Consider the following 18,440-nt stretch of genomic DNA (forward strand, 5'->3'; position numbering starts at 1 on the left):
GTACTTGAAAAGATTAGTAGCACAGATTTAAAATTACAGTACTAAAAAATCCTTGCTGATTAACGGTTCGCCGCCCACCACGCGTCCGTCGTGCCCCGCAACATTTTGCTTATAATAGTGGATCCGCCGCACCCGCCTGGCTTCTTTCCCCCGGGCATGGAAGGAAGGCCTGCTCATTATGCTGCTGAGGGACATCGATCTATAATCCTTCTTAGTACTGTCGCCAAGCTGTTCGAGAAGTTACTCCTCTCACTTCTTCAGTCACACATCCACCCACAAAGCAAGCAGTTTGGCGAGTGGGTATACCACTCTGGGTAAACTACGCAACAGTGATCAACCGAGAGAGAGTATGAGTGGGCAATAGCAGTCTTCCTTGACGTAGCACGCGTATTCAACCGCGTCTGGCACCCGGGCTTACTTCATAAAGTGCTCAGAGCGGGCACCCCCCAGCACATCGCGCATGTCTTTGCCGCTCTGCTTTGTAAGTGACAGGACATGTTGCGTGAGAGTTGAGAGTGCTAGCAGCGACCCGATCGCTGCCGTTGTCCCAGTCAGAATTTTGTCACCTGCTCTCTACGCACTATACATTGATGACATCACAATGCCCTAGCGAGTATTACTCAACGAGGAATCCTGTAGGTCGTACGGAACCACACCCTCCGGCGAGTGAAGCAGGCACCATACTACGTGAACACCACGCGCCACTCACCGCAACCTAAAAATAGAAACCCTAGAAGTACACATTGGTCGCCTCGCGTCCAACGTATTCCGTTGCGCCGGTGTATCGGGTCACCTGCACCTAAGGAGCAGCACTCCGCATACCCGGCCGCCCGAGGTCAGACGTCTTCTTCCGAGGAACTTTCTATCCTCCTCCAAATCCGACTCATGAGCAGTAATCTTGGTCGATTAATCTAGGCTTTCCTCAAGAAACCGAGTGTTCAATTCCAATCCCCTCCCCTTCTATGTGTCTGCTCTAAAGCAGGTTTTCGCCTGGGACCACGGTCGGACCAACGCTCTGATGTCGTTCTGAGCTACTACGGAGATGGCCGAGAGAATGCTTCAATTCTGTGCCTGGCAAAGTAAATTTAGAAGTGATTGCACGTATTTTGGAGTTATCCAATAATTATAATGTATTTCCACGCGACATAGTTGGTTACATCTTTCGTTTAAGTATTTTTGGGTAAGAGAATAGTAGGTAGTCTGTTGTTTATAATTTCTTTCGTTTAAGTTTTCTGTTATTTGTGTTATTTATTTGTGTTTATTTTAAAACAGGGGACTGGATTATTCATATCAACATTATATGAATAATCCAGTAGTTAAAGCGGGCGAAGCCGCAAGAGGGTCGCTAGTTTAAATATATTTTAATAAGTACTTGAAAAGATTAGTAGCACAGATTTAAAATTACGGTACCTACTAAAAAATCCTTGCTGTGTAAAATAATTGGAAAATCCTTATTGAAACTACGAAAATGCGGGTTGCATTAGGGTTTAATTAATTTTCACATTATCTTAAGTGCTTTGCAAACATACATTACATGAATAATCCAGTAGTTAAAGCGGGCGAAGCCGCAAGAGGGTCGCTAGTTACAGAATAAACAATAGTCGGTCTATTTACATCGACGCATAATTAGTCACAGCTCAGAGCTACGCGGCTTGGTGTCGTCCACATTCAACTTCTCTACAGTTCGGTTCAATATATCTGCTAGTTAAGAGTCTAGAAGTGCTTTTTATTTTTTATATAATTTTAAGAAATTAATTCTCCGCAAATGAATGATTTCATAAATAAATGTAAGCCAGTCGTGGCACAAACACGAACACGAAGAAAAGAAATGTTTATTTGCTCTGGTGACGAAGGAAGGCGCGTCATTGAGTTCCGCCACTCATCACGCAATACCTCCCAGAATTCGGCGGAAAGTGGTGACTGAAGTTTCTGAACGGGGAGAGGTCCTATTAGGTTTAGGTGAACCTAAACAAAATTCTCGCGGTATCAATTGTCAAGAAATTTTAGAAATAATTTTAAAAGATTCTTTGAGGACTACTTTGTAAGAAGCATATTAACATGTGTGGTCATTGCAAATACGTTATTAGTAAATGATATTTAAGATTTTTTGTTTAGCAACAGTTATTCCATAAGAGCATAGAAATTGTACGGCGGGCTTTGCTTTCCTCCATTTTTTTTACTATTTCCTCTATATCATGAGAGGGGAGAGAGAATCAGTAAAATATATTAAATGGAAGTTACAATTATCTAACAATGTATATACCAAGGTAAATTAGCTGTATAATAATAAATGTACCACGAAGTCCTCCCTCGAGCGTCCCGTGCTCGTGTGGGCGCCACTTCAATATTAAAACTTACGATGCACAATTTCCATACAACGACCGGTTAAAGTCGTGCCAATAAAAAGAAATAAGATAACGAACCCATTTTGTAAAATCATTAATGCCGAAGAGCTTTAATATGAGCAACACGGCAAATCTGACACGTGATTAGGGTTGCCACAGAAAAAAAGCACCCATTATGCCTCCGGTACCGCGAGTGTTGCCAGATTAACGATAATTATTACAAAAAGGAGACGAGAGATCGTATCACGATAAGTGTAAAACATCTTAATGCGTTGCCCGCAATGTTTTTATTTGTTTTCTACCGCGTAATCTCGAGTTGTCTCAGTTCATCTCGCTCTGTCTCAAGGCGCTGGCTGGCCAACGGTTACAGGGAAACGTGTTTTGACGTTTGATCGCTCAATCCGTTTGTCAAGTGTGTCTGTGATTTTATAATCTGTGTTAAAAGTGACAGTCGATGTCAATTTCTTTTTATTGAATTAAAATGTTTATTTAATCCTGTTTCGGTAGATAATTCGATCAGACTGTTAAATTGTATTAATGTTGTTTCGTTGATAACTACTAAATTGAGTAGGTACATTGGGTAATGTATGCCGACTTAGTTAGATACAGATTCGTTAACATGTTTTGGTTTTAGATTATACAATAAAGCCAACCTAATAATGACTCCACTAATGCAAATACAAATTCAAATGAGAACACAATTTCACGTCGATATTTAACGACGCATCAAAACGATTACATGTAACGAGTAATTGATTGTATAATACTTCATTTTGGTTCCATATTATAGTGTCATTTGTTTGATTTAAATATCAACAAATATCGTTTTACTGAAATACAATTATTAAATCATTTAGTTATTATTCAATCTTTATTTTATTGAAATATCATTCTATTTAAATTAATGCCTTGAGGTTAAAATTTACATTTGTAAGTGTGAATTTTTGGCAGCTTTAAATGAATATCATAAAGAATGTACGTATTTCTAAATAAAATGAAATTTTATGATTTTGGTTAAAAAAAGCAAATAGAAGAATATTATTGTTTGTTCCATTTGGCCCTTACGAGCATATTTGAATGTATATATATAGTGTTAGTCTTAGAGGAAGCCGAGAAGGTAGATTCTGATCAGAATGATCTTTTTAAAATATGGTGTTATATAATATATAATAAATATATGTCACGTATTAACATAAAATGATATAATTACAAATGTAAATAGTGTAAGCTGTACTTGTTATTTTAAAGTAAATTGTATTTACATTAGAATTAAAAGCTGACGTGCGTTAATGAAGGCGAGCTCGCGGAACTCGTGGTTAAAAGTGATAACAAATCCTCTATTCTACTTCTCCCCATCTGCGTGTATAATCTTGATCTTAATTGATGTACGTTCCTGTTCCTAGATCTCAGTCTAGGTTTAGATAAAAAACCCGTTTAGTTCATAGGAATAGACATGAAGTGCAAAATGATACAGATGTTTGACATTTTAAAATCTTATAAATTCCAAATTATATGTCGGGTATTTATTACTGGTTGTTATAAAGTAATATGTTTTCAATATACACTCCGTTATCCACTTTTGCTTGACTTTAAGAAACAGCAAGTTCACTGGCGTAACCCAACGCCGCATTTTATATTACCAGATAAGATAAATGATTCAAATTTAGCCAAGTGGGTTGATCCAACCCGAACCCCGTGACACGATGCAGTCAAGTATTATAAGTAACCTAACTAACTACAATGCAACGACACAGACTATAAACAATAACGGCGTTTCCGTTCCGTCACATCCATCACTTCCTACGTCCGATGGAACAACCGAAAGCTTAATTAGTAGTCGATTTGCGGTGCACAATCGATTCTCGCGCTATTTCACTGCGATTCGATTATGATGGCGACCGCTGCTCATCTCGTCGGTAATGGGTGCACAAACTACCCCCTACAGCCCCCCTACAGCGCCGGACTATATAGTCCAAGCCGGGACTGTATACCCTCGTACGTGGCTACAGTATGACATGAGTACTGAAAGCGTTGTGTGTGGTTGAAATACCTTATACAAAATATGTTTTAATATGTTTTCAATTGTATTGTTCAATGTAATTATGTTATTTGCAGCTTTAGCACAGGAAATAAATAGCAATTATTCATAGCACAAGACGTTAAAGCACCTCAGCCCGCATATTAAACAATGTCTTGTTGAATTAAACATACGGTTTTATTTTTTAATTCAACTGTATTGATATAAAAACAAAGAACTAATATTGTAGGTATATTTAAGATAACATTTTAAATGGAATATATTATCATCTTTATATAAAGCCTGGTATCTTTTGAAACATCTGTTTTTATCTTTGGCGTATCTGCGTGTTGCTAATACCACTAACGTACGTTAAATACTTTTACTGAACTAATCCAGAATGTGGCTGGAACGTACTAAGTAGATGCTCGTGTCGAGATAGAGTACTTACTGAGACGACGTATCACTCATTTTTTAAAAACATTTAAATTTTATGTCAATGCATGCTAGAGGACTATTTAACAACATTACACATAGAGAGTAAAAAAAATCATTATAAAAAAGTAATTGTTGCACCCAATGAGTGATATTCAGATTTCAGATTTTCTATATACCTAAGTGCGGATAGAGAAGCAGTTTCCTCACTCAGTTGTTACTAAGCGCACTCTAAGAATACTCAGAATCAAAAAAATAAAATAAAGTGAATTGAAATCAAGTTAAAAGCATTCACTGATCAAGTGGTATGCTATAAACATAAAAAATAAAAGTTTGTAAGCCTTCACCCGGAGTGAAGGCCGCGTCGCGTCGCGTCGTACTGTGAAATTAATAATTAACCGTATTGCATATCGCCTCTGACATCTACAATTACTTTGTACTTACAACATTACTTATAATTACAACAAATAAAAGTGGAGTTTGTTTTTGTTTGTGTCACTTAGTTACGAACTCACAACCGCAATAGTTGTTTTTTGTGTGTGGGTTTTCTCACTGCGCCATCATGTATAATAAAATCATATAACATGTATTTATTAACCTTAAAATTAAATTTAATCTAAATATATGAGTATTTAGTAGTTTGAGGGGTGGAGGGGGGAGGCAAGGCAGGGGACGTGGCAAGTATGGAGAGTTGCGTGTGGCCGCGACGAGCTCCAGTTGTTAATTATGACGAGGATTTAGCCGAATTTGTATTAATTAGCGCCCTTTCATAGCTTACATTGTTTCTATGAAATTACAACGCATTTTAATAACGAGCCGACAGCGCCCTGGCGTGCCTCCACCGATAACTAGGAGTATACAATACCCCTTAACCGTGTGTCATACGTGGAATACTTGACATCGTTCAATTAAATTTAATCTTTTTCTGTATATTTTTATGTTTTTTTTAAATGTGAGTTTGTTTACTGAAGATCAAGACTCTACTACTAATTTACATAGAATGCCAAATACTAATAAGTTTTAACTAATAACAGTTTTAGTACGTGGTGTATGACTTTATAATATTGTTTTTTCAGTCTCATACTTTTTCCCACATAGGAGTGTAGGTGTAGGTGGAGAGAACCTAGTATTGCATTGCATGCATTATGCATAGATCCAGGATATTACGTCCAATTATTATTACATAGAGCACACGAAATCGCAAAGTAAAATTAAATCTTCGATTCGCAAACAATATCTAATAATTAATTGATATGTTACTGCTCTGTTTTTATTTCCACGCTCTGGTAACAGGACAAAGCATGGCGGTGAGTTACCTCATTCAACACGCTATGTTTAAAAAATTGCGCGGAAATTGGAGAACAGAGTGTCTCACCACTAGGTTCCCTCTGCCTAGCTTGCTATATGCGGGGTATATCGTGAATCTATTATATATACATATAACTACTTATTTTTACTTTAAATGTACAATTAACAATAACTTGCAAAATTAAAAATGCAATTTTACATAGCGGATATCGCGGATATACTATGTCAGAGTAGAGGAGCTGGCTTCCACTCGTATGTCTCCCTGACGGAGGACGGGCCGCATTAGTAAATAGTATAAACATTACTAACAACTATTTTACTAACATTATAACGAACTACGCAGTGGGGCGTGTGTTTGAGAATAATGGTTAGCTATAAAGTCAATGGAGACCTTTATTATGCTGTAAGCTTTTCTTTAAGAAAAGACGGACCTGACGGTGAAGTGAACGAAAGTGTCTCAATGAGAACAGAGCCCAGCCCAGTTCCTGTTATGTGCAGGATATAGCGTGAACCTAAAAGAACAAAAAAATATGTGATATATGCATAAAGGCCCAAACTCATAAAATCTATTATTACTAATTCCAAATGTGCCAAGTCCCAAGTAATAGAAAGAACGGCTCATACATATACAAATGTAATGCAACAATGTAGGTATGTATAATGTATGTAATGTTCTAGTTACGCCGATAATCGGAAGTGTTGAAGTGTGAATTTGTAGTAAATATTGACTACAAGTAGAAAACATAGAAACAAAAAAAGTTTACAATCGTGAGATAATTTCATACCTAACATTTTGCAACCTTAAATAACGTTTATCTTACTTAGAGAGAGCGCCACATGTTATACATCAACTATCTGACGTCTACTCGTATAACGAGAACATTACATGTCGTGTGGCGGTACTCAACGCCGCACTTTGAATACCGCTATATAAATAGTTTTTGAAAATAAACAAACGTTATTTTTTTTAATCTTAAGTTCTTAACCCTTTACAAATTTCTTATATAACAAAATATGAGTTCTTCAGTTACTAACAGTTTGTATAAGCATTTAACAGAGATTATCTTGTGGGAAATTGATTTTCCAGATCGAAGTGACCAGAAAGGCGGTAAATATAATATGTAATAGGTACCGAACTTACTTCTACCGTATTAATTACTACCAGTACTTTAAGATCAACTTTATTGTACATACATACGTACGTATATTATAGTACATTATTTATATTTGCGAAGGTGTTTTAAAAGGTCCGCAGCGCGGCACGCCCACCGCTATTATTAAATTTGCCGGCGCCGTAGCCCGTAGGTACTCCGCGGCCGACGCTTCCAATATCTGACTACGTACGAACAAGCTTCATCGAAACGTTCATTATATTATTTTATTTTCGAATATACAATCAAATTTAATATATTCTAAAGAAGCGTGTTATTATTTAACATAAATACGTTTATAACATACGAATTGCTTCTATATGAAATATAGCTTCAAATTATGTAGCGATAAAAAAAGATTTAAAATATGTTAAAATCCTAAACATCAAAGATTTTCATATGATTTAAATTTTAGTTTTATTTTACGTGGAAAAGAGACGCAGTCAAAGAGCAGAGAGTCTAAATGAAAATTATTCTAAATTGGCAGCACTCGACTCGGGACATTTGTTACTGTGTTTATATTTACAGATCTGTGCATCGGTACACACTTAAATATTAATCAAAAAGTTTGTTCAGACAATTTTCACATTTTATAAAGTCAAAGTCAAAGTCAAAATATCTTTGTTCCATAAAAATGCTTAACATTTACTTGGACATGTCATAAAGTAGAAAAAAAATGCAAAATAAAATAACCAAAAAAAATGTGCAATTTTGACTTGAAAAAAGCCCGTTCAAATGGTTGAGCTCATGAGAAGATACAGGCAAAGAAACTCATGGCCACTCTTTTAAATGCCAACATTTGTTACAAATTACAATTTACAATTTTAACTTAGAAATAGAGCAACTCATTTCCAAACATCTGTATCGTATCTTATATAAAATATATAATTACTTCAATAAACGAATAAATATGAATATTATTATCACAAGAGTGTTACAGTGTTACAGTGTTACAGTGTTACAGCGTGCTGTGTGCTGTGTGCTGTGTGCGTAACTCCAGCTCTCTTGGATTGACAGCTTACTTAATACTTACGTACAAAAGGTGATAACTAGTCTGTCTGTCTAGTCCTACCGCGTTACGTATTTGCATTTCGGTACTTCCTAATAAACTACCGTCGTCGTAAACCCGCGGTATCTTTTATTGTAATTTAGTGTTGGATTGAATAATGCCTCATCCTTACCTAAGAGCCGTCCGACGGCACTTCGGGGCGTGAGGTTCAGATACTCAAGCAGAACGTATGAAACTTACGCCAAATCAAATATATCTTGATAAAATATAATCGTTAAGAATTTATTTATTGTCTAAAATATTGTATCTAAAAATATCTAATATAAAAAATATATTAATTTACTACAATCTTTCTAACTATTCAGAAAGCGTATCTATTTATTTAACAGTTCCAAAGCGAAAGTATATAAAAGAACTCGTTAAATGCGAGCCGGTCTCGGCCTCCGAGACTTATGTACCAATTCCAGAATTGTACAGAACCTATATTGACAAATCTAAGTTTACGGGCGTTTGCTCATATTTAGTACTATAAATATAAGCTTGTAATAGTTTTTTATCTACGAAATACCTAAAAATCTTCACTTTTCCTTTATTTTTATTGTAAGATTTCACTGCGTGCCAAATTTCACAATTGTAGTTCCATAGGAAGTATAAATGCTCGTATCTTTTGATTGCGTTGACTTAGAACGCTTCACTTTTTTTGTGCTTCAAGAGACTAAAGATTTGCATTTTTGATATTAACTGATCCTATAAAGATCCCGAATTATTGCCGTTTGAGGTACGGAACCCTAAGAGGCGTGCAATACATTATATTGTAGGAAAAATGAATAATTACAAATGATAAATGTTATTTCAGCAACATGGTATGTGCCTATGTATGGCGAATAGAGTTTACAGAATGGTCGCTCAATAAACAACAATACAAAGGACATATCGTGTTATCGTTATGAATAAATATTCGTATGAAATGGACATAAATATACCTAATAATTACAATGATTTTTTTTCGCTCCAAAGGTGTTTCTGATAGAGATGGCTCCTTAGCCATAAGACCGCCTATTGTGCATTTGTATTTATATTTATAAATATTGAAATAAATTTGTATTCCAATATAATTAGGTGTAAAATAAAAAAATATTAATAATAATAAATATAAAATTTACATTATATAAAGTAACTTAATAAAAAATTATAATCCATCATACAAAATGATCCTACTGTACTCACCCGCACTCTCGACGGCTCCAGGCGACACAGGCACAGCATCACACTCTCTCTCTCGATCTTCTCTTCTTGCCTCAAACTCACTCTGCACTCTCTGCCTACCCCCGTTCAGCCCCAGTATGGCATCTATCGTGTGCCGTGGTCCTTGGTTCACGTTAGCCACTTGCGTTAGACCCAGCCTCGACTTCACAGCGTCGAAACTCTGGTTAAGATGCATCTGCTGAGCGTGGAAGAACATTCCCATTCGATTCAAAGTTTCCAAGTTTTGCTGATGCTGCGACATAGAGATGCTCTGGTCTGTTACGTTTATTGAAGATGTAGAGTTCGGGCTGCTCATGTGCGAGCGCGGGCTGTTAGTTTCCGAGCGGTCCGGCGTTTGGGAGCCGTAAAATCGGTCCTCCGATACATCCATCTTGCTCATGCGGGCGAGCGCGACTGCCTCAACAGCCTGAACGCGGTCGGGGCTGCGCTGGGGGCGGGGCCGGCGGGGTTGCAGGGGCGCGCGGGGAGGTCGCGGGGGTGGGGGTGAAATTGCCCATTGAAAGTGCGAATTTTCGGGTCGCGAAGTGATTTTGTTTGGCGCGAGGCGCTATTAGCATTCACCCCTCGGGAGCTCCTAGCGCCGTTAGCGCCGTTACTGTCGAGGCGTTCAATAGTATTTTTCACCTCTGATTGGGCCGATTGTGTCGACTGTTAGCTGATTGTATTCTTAGAACCGTCTGACTTGTTACCCTTACTGTTTACTTCATCACTAAATCTAATAAAGACTTTTTGATAGTTCTAGTTTCTTTATATTTTATATATTTCAGTTATTTAGTTTATCATTTATAAATTTTAACATTAATTTTCTTTAACTACTTACTGAGACTGAAATGTACGTTAAATAGACAACTAACGCGTAGTCACAGTTCGTACTCTACCTTTTAAACAACAAGCAACAACAAAATTGAAATCGAGAAACGAAAAGGTAAACTCAAAAGGTGATTGATGTAATTGAATTCAAATTAATCAGAGAGGCAATTACTCGTTCAATTGGTAGATGGTGGCCGGTGGAGCGGGCCGGGGCAGGCCGGGGTAGGCCGGGGCGAGTCGGGGCAAGTCGGGGCAAACAGACGGACGTCTGTCTGTTAACACACAAATTTAACCAAATCGGTAAACCTGTAACCCAACAATAACAGCTTTTACGACTGACCGCATCAATATATCTTTTGGAGATTCATCCGATGTAGAGTCGACTCTATCTTTACGTAATACAGTCTACATTATGAGAACATTATTGCTATGCTTGAGATCTTTGGAAGCTGCATCTCTAGCGCCGGCGTTGCAGCCGTCTCGTTTTTGCAGGCGCGTCTTGCTCTCTCATCTCACGCGGTCGCTAGGGGCGTGGCCTCGTGACGTCACCGCGCTCCACCAATCACCGGCCAGTATTTTTTTCTTGGCGGGTCTTTTGTGGCGGTTCTTTTGTTCGTCGCGTCAGAGGGTTAACTTGGAGAATAACGAGTAGCTTAGACAAAACTACATTAGCTTTTGACCGGGTTTTTTAAAGTTAGCGCTATTAGCACCTTGTTATCTGACGGTCTCGCCGCCGCTTCAATACGCTCTGATCTCATTATTTTACATTTATTTTTCTATGATTATTTTGTATGGGATTTTTTCACTTTGTTAATATAAAATTAAATATGGTAAAGTTGACTATTTAGTATAAACAATGTTTGAACTTAACAATTTTTTTTTTCAAAGTTATCTATTTTTATATTATTAGTTTATGTATCATAAAATTAAAAAATCCTATTCGAAAAGAAACAAAAATTAATTTCTGATATAAATAAATTAAATAATGGTTATGTCGGGAGCAAAATAACCATTACTCAACTTATCTAAAATGTTACAGCTTTCAATATAATATAAATATCTTAAAACAACAGACAATAAAGAAAATCCCGTGAAACCGAACAAATATATAATAACGTTCGGTCCCGAATAACGTAAGGTTCATTTCGCACTCTGTCTGGAAATATTAACGTAACGTTAAACAAAGTGCTTAATAAAGTGTATATTTTAAAAGTAATTACTCGAGCGCGGCTCGTTAAATATTCAATTGCAATCGCGTAATGTAACGATGCGCCGTGATTGCTTAATGGCGACGGGAAACCAACAGATTTACATTTATTTATTAAATCAAAATCAACTTTAAAAATTAAATCAGCTCCACGCTGTATCTCACACATAGCAGAGTAAGCAGAGGGAACCTAGTGTTGTCAGCCACTCCGTCCCCACTTTCCACCGAATTTTGGAGACATTGTGTGTTGAGTGGCGAAGAGCGAATACAATAAAAATATTAAATATTCATTTCCCTCGAGTGGGAATCGAAGCTACAATCTTTAGATTCTGAGGGAGGCCTATGTCCAACAGTCGGCGTCGAAAGACTGACATGATGATATGTATTTAGGATATTCCCGTTCTGGCAAGCGTAAGCCGCTAGTGCTGGTGGAGGAGCTGACAACCTTAAAGCCTGACAGAGACCTACAATATACCACTGAATACATTCCGCGTTCATTACTCAGATTGAGTGTAAGTAATTGAGTACCGAAGTGCTCACTTGAACACCATTGTAAGCACATTCAGGTTTCCATGAAAACCGCCATATTTTTCATTACAGTAATTGTTTTAGAGTGGAAGAGATTGTTACTGCGATACATCAAATAATTATTGACTTCGTGCACGGTAAAATTGAATTTGTAATAGAAAATTAAAAAAATAATATATGATATTTTTATGAACAATAAACATAATTACAATATTTTTCAGCTTCACCTTGTATCTCGTAATAGCAGGGTAGGCAGAGGGAACCTATTGGAAGTAAGAAACCGGGTTCCCCACATTCCGCCTAATCTTTGAGACAGTGTCTTTCGAGTGAAACTTAACGACAGTGACGCGACACTTCGTGCGTACTTACTTACTTAATGACGTCCTCGTCGCACCATTATCGACTCTAATCAAATATCCTGCAGTCTGCACTAGTGCTGAGCGCGTTGTTGTCATAGCGCACTCTGGTTGTCGACGTAGATTGCGTTTAGTTTTATTATTCTAAAATGTTAATTTATAGTCTAATTTGTATATTTGTCGAATAAATCTTATAAAATAAATAAAGACACAGAAAATGGTATGATACATTTGTGTTCACATCAGTACATCCTCTGCACATTGCGGTGCAAGCTATGTCAGGTACATATCTTTATTAGTATTCGTGTGCGGGAACACATAGCAGAAGGCTGAAGGAACCTCAAAATCTAGTGTAAAGACACTCCGTTCCCATTAAGACATTTCCGTTCCCCTTTTTCCGCAGACTTTTGCAGGCATTGCTTGTTGAGTGGCGGAACTCAGGCGAGAAAATGACTATATTAAATATTTCATTTAAATGAGCCTAATCTATATAATTTTAGTTTAAGAAATATAATCATCATAATACCTAAATAAACGTATAAATACATACTTCGCCTCCCCCGCCGCCCGCGCTCCCCCACGCCCCCCCACTCTACATTACCCTTTAAGTTAAAATAATGAGTCGCTAATAGAGAATTGAACGTTAAATTAAACGAGTTTGCGTCACAGATTGATTCGGTTTAATGGGAGGGGGACTAATCTACGACCACCATATAACAGTTTGCTTTTTAGTGCGGCGTGTGCATTTATCGACAAACTTATGCTAATATTAAATTAATTTATATTAATTCGCATTATTTTTAAGATTTTGAAATTAATTTATTCTACACTCAGGAAGTTATGCTGAAAAGAGCCGGCGGGAAATTTAAATTCTTTTAGTAATAATATTAGTTACAACATTTTAATATTGAGTTGTAAATAGTTCAGCTTCACAATTGAATTTGTAAAACAGTTTTCTCTATCTGTCTGCACTGCTGAAACTAAAAATAAAGTAGTGCGCGTTTGTATTTCCTAAGTTACGTTTTTTATTAAACCCTAAATATAAATATTTATTAGAGCAGTCTAACTGCTGTGTTCAACTTATATTAAAACATTATAATCACTTAATCTTAGAAATAATTTGTACACATTTAATATAATTTGTTTTTTTTTCTGTAAGACAATGCAATATGAATGATATGTAATTGTTTAAACGATTTAGTTATTTCATATTAATATTTAAATATATTAACCTAGTTTTACAATATTATCGACAATAATTAAAACACCATCGATGTCCGACCATCCCTACCTACCTGTCAGTTGACAGCGCTGTAATTGTTGAATGAGGCAGCATTAAAGCGCCAATTAACCGACATTGATTGGTTTCCCCCCTCCCCCTGCCCACTTGTACTCCCCCCACCATCCTCCTCCCGCACCTCCTCCCGGTCCCGTGTGGTCGCCTAATCCCGGGATAGACCGAAAAGTTTACACCTCACTACAAATTACCGAGTGTTTGGAATACTGCTTAATACTATTAAGCAGGTTCTTCTACGAAATTTCTTACGTTACGTCTGTCGAGTTATTTTATTGTTTAGATTCTTTCTCAGTAGGTACCTAATAAAATTACGAGAGTAAACAATTTATTTATTTAGTAATTATGTTTATATAGTTATTGTTGTGAAATGTTACTTTAAGTTTTAATTAAGTAAAGAAAAAAATATAAACGTAGACAGCTACGTCAATATAAAAAAAAATTATATTAAAAAGTAACTGTACATAATTTATAATATTAATTAATATTTATTTCTGCAGTTTCACGCTTTATCCCGCATGGCAGGCAGGAACGGTAGAGAGCACCTAGTGCCAAGACACTCCACTCTCCACGTTCCGCCTGAAATCAATTGCATGTGGAGTGGTGGAACTTAACGCCGTACCTTATATATAAATATTTGTATTTGCATAGTAAATATAAGTATCTTTATTAATGACAATAATAAAGTAAATGAGATAAGCTGTGGACGTTTATATAACAAGTTAGAACAGCGGTGGAATATAAAAGGGTTAAATAAGCGGTTGACAGAGAGACAAACCGAAGTTAATTAATAGCGCGGACCGGCCATTACTGCAGCACTCCGCGGGGGGCGGCTGGGGGCTCCGCGCGCGAGCCTGCCGCTACCAGGATAAACTAACGTTTATGTGTAAGCTTTTCTTTGAAATAGTTTTATTTAAACGTATATGAAATGTTTTTTTTATTAATCAATATTTATGTTGCAATAAACCTTAAAAACTTTATTATTGTATACTTGCATTAATAATTTTACATTAATTTAAATACAATTACCGGTATATATAAGTAGCCTTAGACTTATTATTATATTTCAAGCCAGATAGCTATGAACAAAGTTTATACTTTATTTGTTTAATAAATGATTTAAGAGAAAATAGAAAATCAAACACAAATGACACAATAAGAACATCCTCACGCAATGGTCACCCTACTCCACCTGTGGTTGTCAGCCTTTGATCGTAGAATTATCCTTTCCACGTGAAGGTTCAAATGTACCCCCCCCCCCACTCCCACTGTGTCCCCCCTCGCCGGTCGCCCCCCCGCCCCCGCCGTGATTGTTGCGGGCCCATTAAACGATGATTACCGCCTCAAAGAGTTTGAGTAATTGCTCGGAAAAATATTATCATGAAGCTTATAATGAGGGTTAAATGTGAAGGGAAATTGAAAAACTAGACGTCTCTGAGGGAGGAGGTAATGGGAAAATAATAAATAATACTGGATTAGTGTTAGACGTTCAGTTCATGTACTATGGTGACGCAGCGACTGTAAGCGCGACGGTTGTGGGTTCGATTCCCAGTCAAGGAGGAATTATTTATTTTGTAGTTTCGCTGTAGTAACAAACCCAAGTGAGGCATTGAGCTCCGCCACTCATCACGCAATATCTAGACAATTGGGCAGAAATTGAAGAACAGAGGATCTCTTCATTTACCGTGCTATAAGCAGATTACAGCGGGAAGCTACAATGTTCATTAACAATAAATTGTGACATATAGATGAAACTACAGATCACAAACAAGCCATGAAATTTTTCGAGGCATTGCGAGTTGAGCGTCGGAACCTGGCGCCGGGCTGTTGCCTTGGTGGCAGAGCGAACACAGAACTCACAACTGTCGCGTTACAGGCACAGCCTTGCGGCCCTGCGTCATGACGGCCTGTCGATACTTAAACATATTATAGAATAAGCGACGTGATTTAAGAAATGTCAGAGCCAGCGTCCAGTTATAACGAATGTTACTGATGTAACACTATTATTTACATAAATAATCTTATTTCGATCCAGAAAAACACTTGCTATTATATTTTATATAATTTAATATTTATACTGAAACGAAAAGTATTTATATAATTGTTTTACATGACTTATCTCTCTTTATATCATGAAGCCTATTGTCTGTTTGCTTGAACGCGGTTATCTCAGAAACTATTGATTCAATTAATTTTATATTTGTATTACATAGTGTTGGTATTTATGCAGGTAGTCCCTAAGCTATATATATATTATTTATAACTAAAAAATATATTCATTATGTATTTTTAGATAATTCTTTAGTTCGGTGAAAAAATATTAAAAAGGTTAAAAAGCTTTTTTCGACAATATTACGTTTGATGAACATAAAAAGTTGAAGTATTTCATTTGTATTTGAAATAATATCATCTTTATAACAAAATTACATTTTTTTTGTTAAATACGTTATTTAGAAAATAACGTATTTAACCTAAACGCTTGATAATTAAATTTAAAGCAGAAATCCTAAACCTACCATATCCCAATGTACAAACCACCTCAGGTGAGTACAAAATGGCCACTCCTCATATACTCCATCAAGTACCTGCATATAATAAATAAGGAACAAGAGGTGAATCACGGTGGCGGCCGGCGGAGGACGCGCAATCGAGTTACCGCACAGTCGCCGGACGCGGTCGCCGAGGGTAGAGGTGCTGCATTACTCACATTAGACCAACGAACATTATTAAGTTTGTCCAGAGGCCAGTCCTGGCGCAGACCACAAGCGTGCCTCTGTAAAAGCAGCAGGATGTAGGCTCGATTCCCACCGCCGAAATATTCATCGCTCGCTCTATAAAAAAGAAGAAGAGCGGCATTGAGTTCCACCACTCAACACTCAATGCCCAAAATTCGGCCGAAGGTGGGGAACGGTCTTAATAGAAATAAAGTGTTTTAATATTAGGGTCCTCGGTTCCGTATAAAGTGTGAAGCTAAAAAAAGTTTCTTAAGATGAACACGCCTATCTCAGTAAATAAAATGTATTTATTTTTTGGTCTTTGCACGTTTTCTAATAATACGAAGGACATAATAAAATAATCCATTATCAATAATAAGGTTTCATCTAGAAGTGAAGCCTACACACTCCAGGTCGGGTCCACCAAGCAATCACAAGAACGGAACGGAACAAGTGAGCGAGCGCTGACCGCGGCAATACGTAGCGCCATTCAACGATAACTCAGTTACGCCCCTTCCCCTCGAGGAACTGACTGGATGCAAACTAACTAACTATAGTTGCAATATGTGCTGCAACTGTAGTTATCACAAACTCCATTTAAGTTACTACACTGTTATACAAGACGGGCACGTGTACTCGTGCGGACAGCGAGACAGTTGTCCTCTCAGTTGTCGTCGTCAATCATGGAATCATTTGTTTAATACATCATAGTAACAAAATAGAATGTATCTCTTCTTTAGTATAATCAGTACCTATTCCTATATAAGATATTTAATTTGTAAAAATTATTTTAATTTCTTTACTGTGGTGGTATAAGCGAATGTATGACGCTGTTTTTTTAACACATTTAATGGCTAAGAAATAATAATAACGCAACTATGACTGGGTGAGATATAACAGATTCGAATGATAACAAACAAAGGAACAAAGAAAATATCGGCTCGTGCAGACACTTTAAACTACTTAAGCGGCCTGTCGTTAGGAGCCCGCAAATTGCTGACAACTCTACCAAATGATGTTACAAAAAAATACAATATGATAAACATCTCGGAAGGAGCTTTTACTTTTTGGAATTAAAAGTAAAATTAGACCCTGTCGGTGCAGTCGGCAAGGGTCTGTTACACGGTCATTGCAAGTTTGATTCCTATTCAAAGTAATATCTAATTTTTAAAATATTTGTACCCTTGCTGCTTCATCGTACTTAATAGTGAAAAACAGCGTTTGTTAACAGTTGCTCCTCTATGCACATCTCTCCTAACGTGTAGAGATTGTTCGAGAGAATGTTTTACAAAACTGTTTTTAACATAATTGAGGGTGTCACAGCTCTGTGGCATAACGTCTGTCTATAAGTCAGTAGTCGTGCAGTCGATCTCCAGTCGGCAGAATGATTATATTTAAAATATTTTTAATTAATAGTTGTTACATTAATTAATGCACAACATTTATATAAAAATAATAGTTAAATGTAGCAGCATGTCCACCACACATCACGGAATGTCTCTAGAGTTCGGACGAGGATGGCAAAGGGAGTGTTTGTGATATTTTTATTTTTAGTGTCGAAGCAAAGCGCGGCTTTGGGTTCCGCCACGCGCACAGTAGCGTAACACTAGGTTCCCTCTGTCTACTCTGCTGTGTGAGAGATACACCATGAAGTGGAAAAAAATAAATAAAGTAAAGCTTAAAATTGAACAAAACCTATAGAAATATGTTATGAAATATTATGTTGTTTTATTAAGCAAATAATCGTTTTAATGTTCTGAAATGATTACATCTAGGTATCTGTAAACCCATTGATTACACCATAATGTCGTATCGCCACGGCACGCTCCGGGAAACACTAACATTCAACACACACATACTGTTTGCATTACAAAGTAAACAATAATTTCAATTCCACAGTGCACAGCGCCGGTGCCGGTGCCGGTGCCGGTGCCGGTGCCAGTGCTAGTCCTATAATTTGGAAAGGGCCTTAATCGCGAGCAATTTGTCAGCACCACGCT

General features: G+C 37.0%; 1 protein-coding gene across 1 annotated transcript in view; it reads right to left on the reverse strand.

Annotated features, from left to right (window-relative positions):
* LOC146535011 (paired mesoderm homeobox protein 2-like) overlaps window positions 1–9,906 on the reverse strand; it is a 38,248-nt gene extending 28,342 nt beyond the window's left edge. Inside the window, exon 1 of the mRNA XM_085191419.1 lies at window positions 9,493–9,906. Coding sequence (XP_085047545.1) covers window positions 9,493–9,901 — 409 coding nt within the window. The 5' untranslated portion in view covers window positions 9,902–9,906. The remainder of the gene's footprint in view (window positions 1–9,492) is intronic.
* Between the last annotated feature and the right edge of the window lie 8,534 nt (window positions 9,907–18,440).

Source organism: Heliconius melpomene, chromosome 10, assembly GCF_056956725.1.
Source record: "Heliconius melpomene rosina isolate 202511_hmr_F chromosome 10, ASM5695672v1, whole genome shotgun sequence".
In the NCBI taxonomy this organism is placed as follows: Eukaryota; Metazoa; Arthropoda; class Insecta; order Lepidoptera; family Nymphalidae; genus Heliconius; species Heliconius melpomene.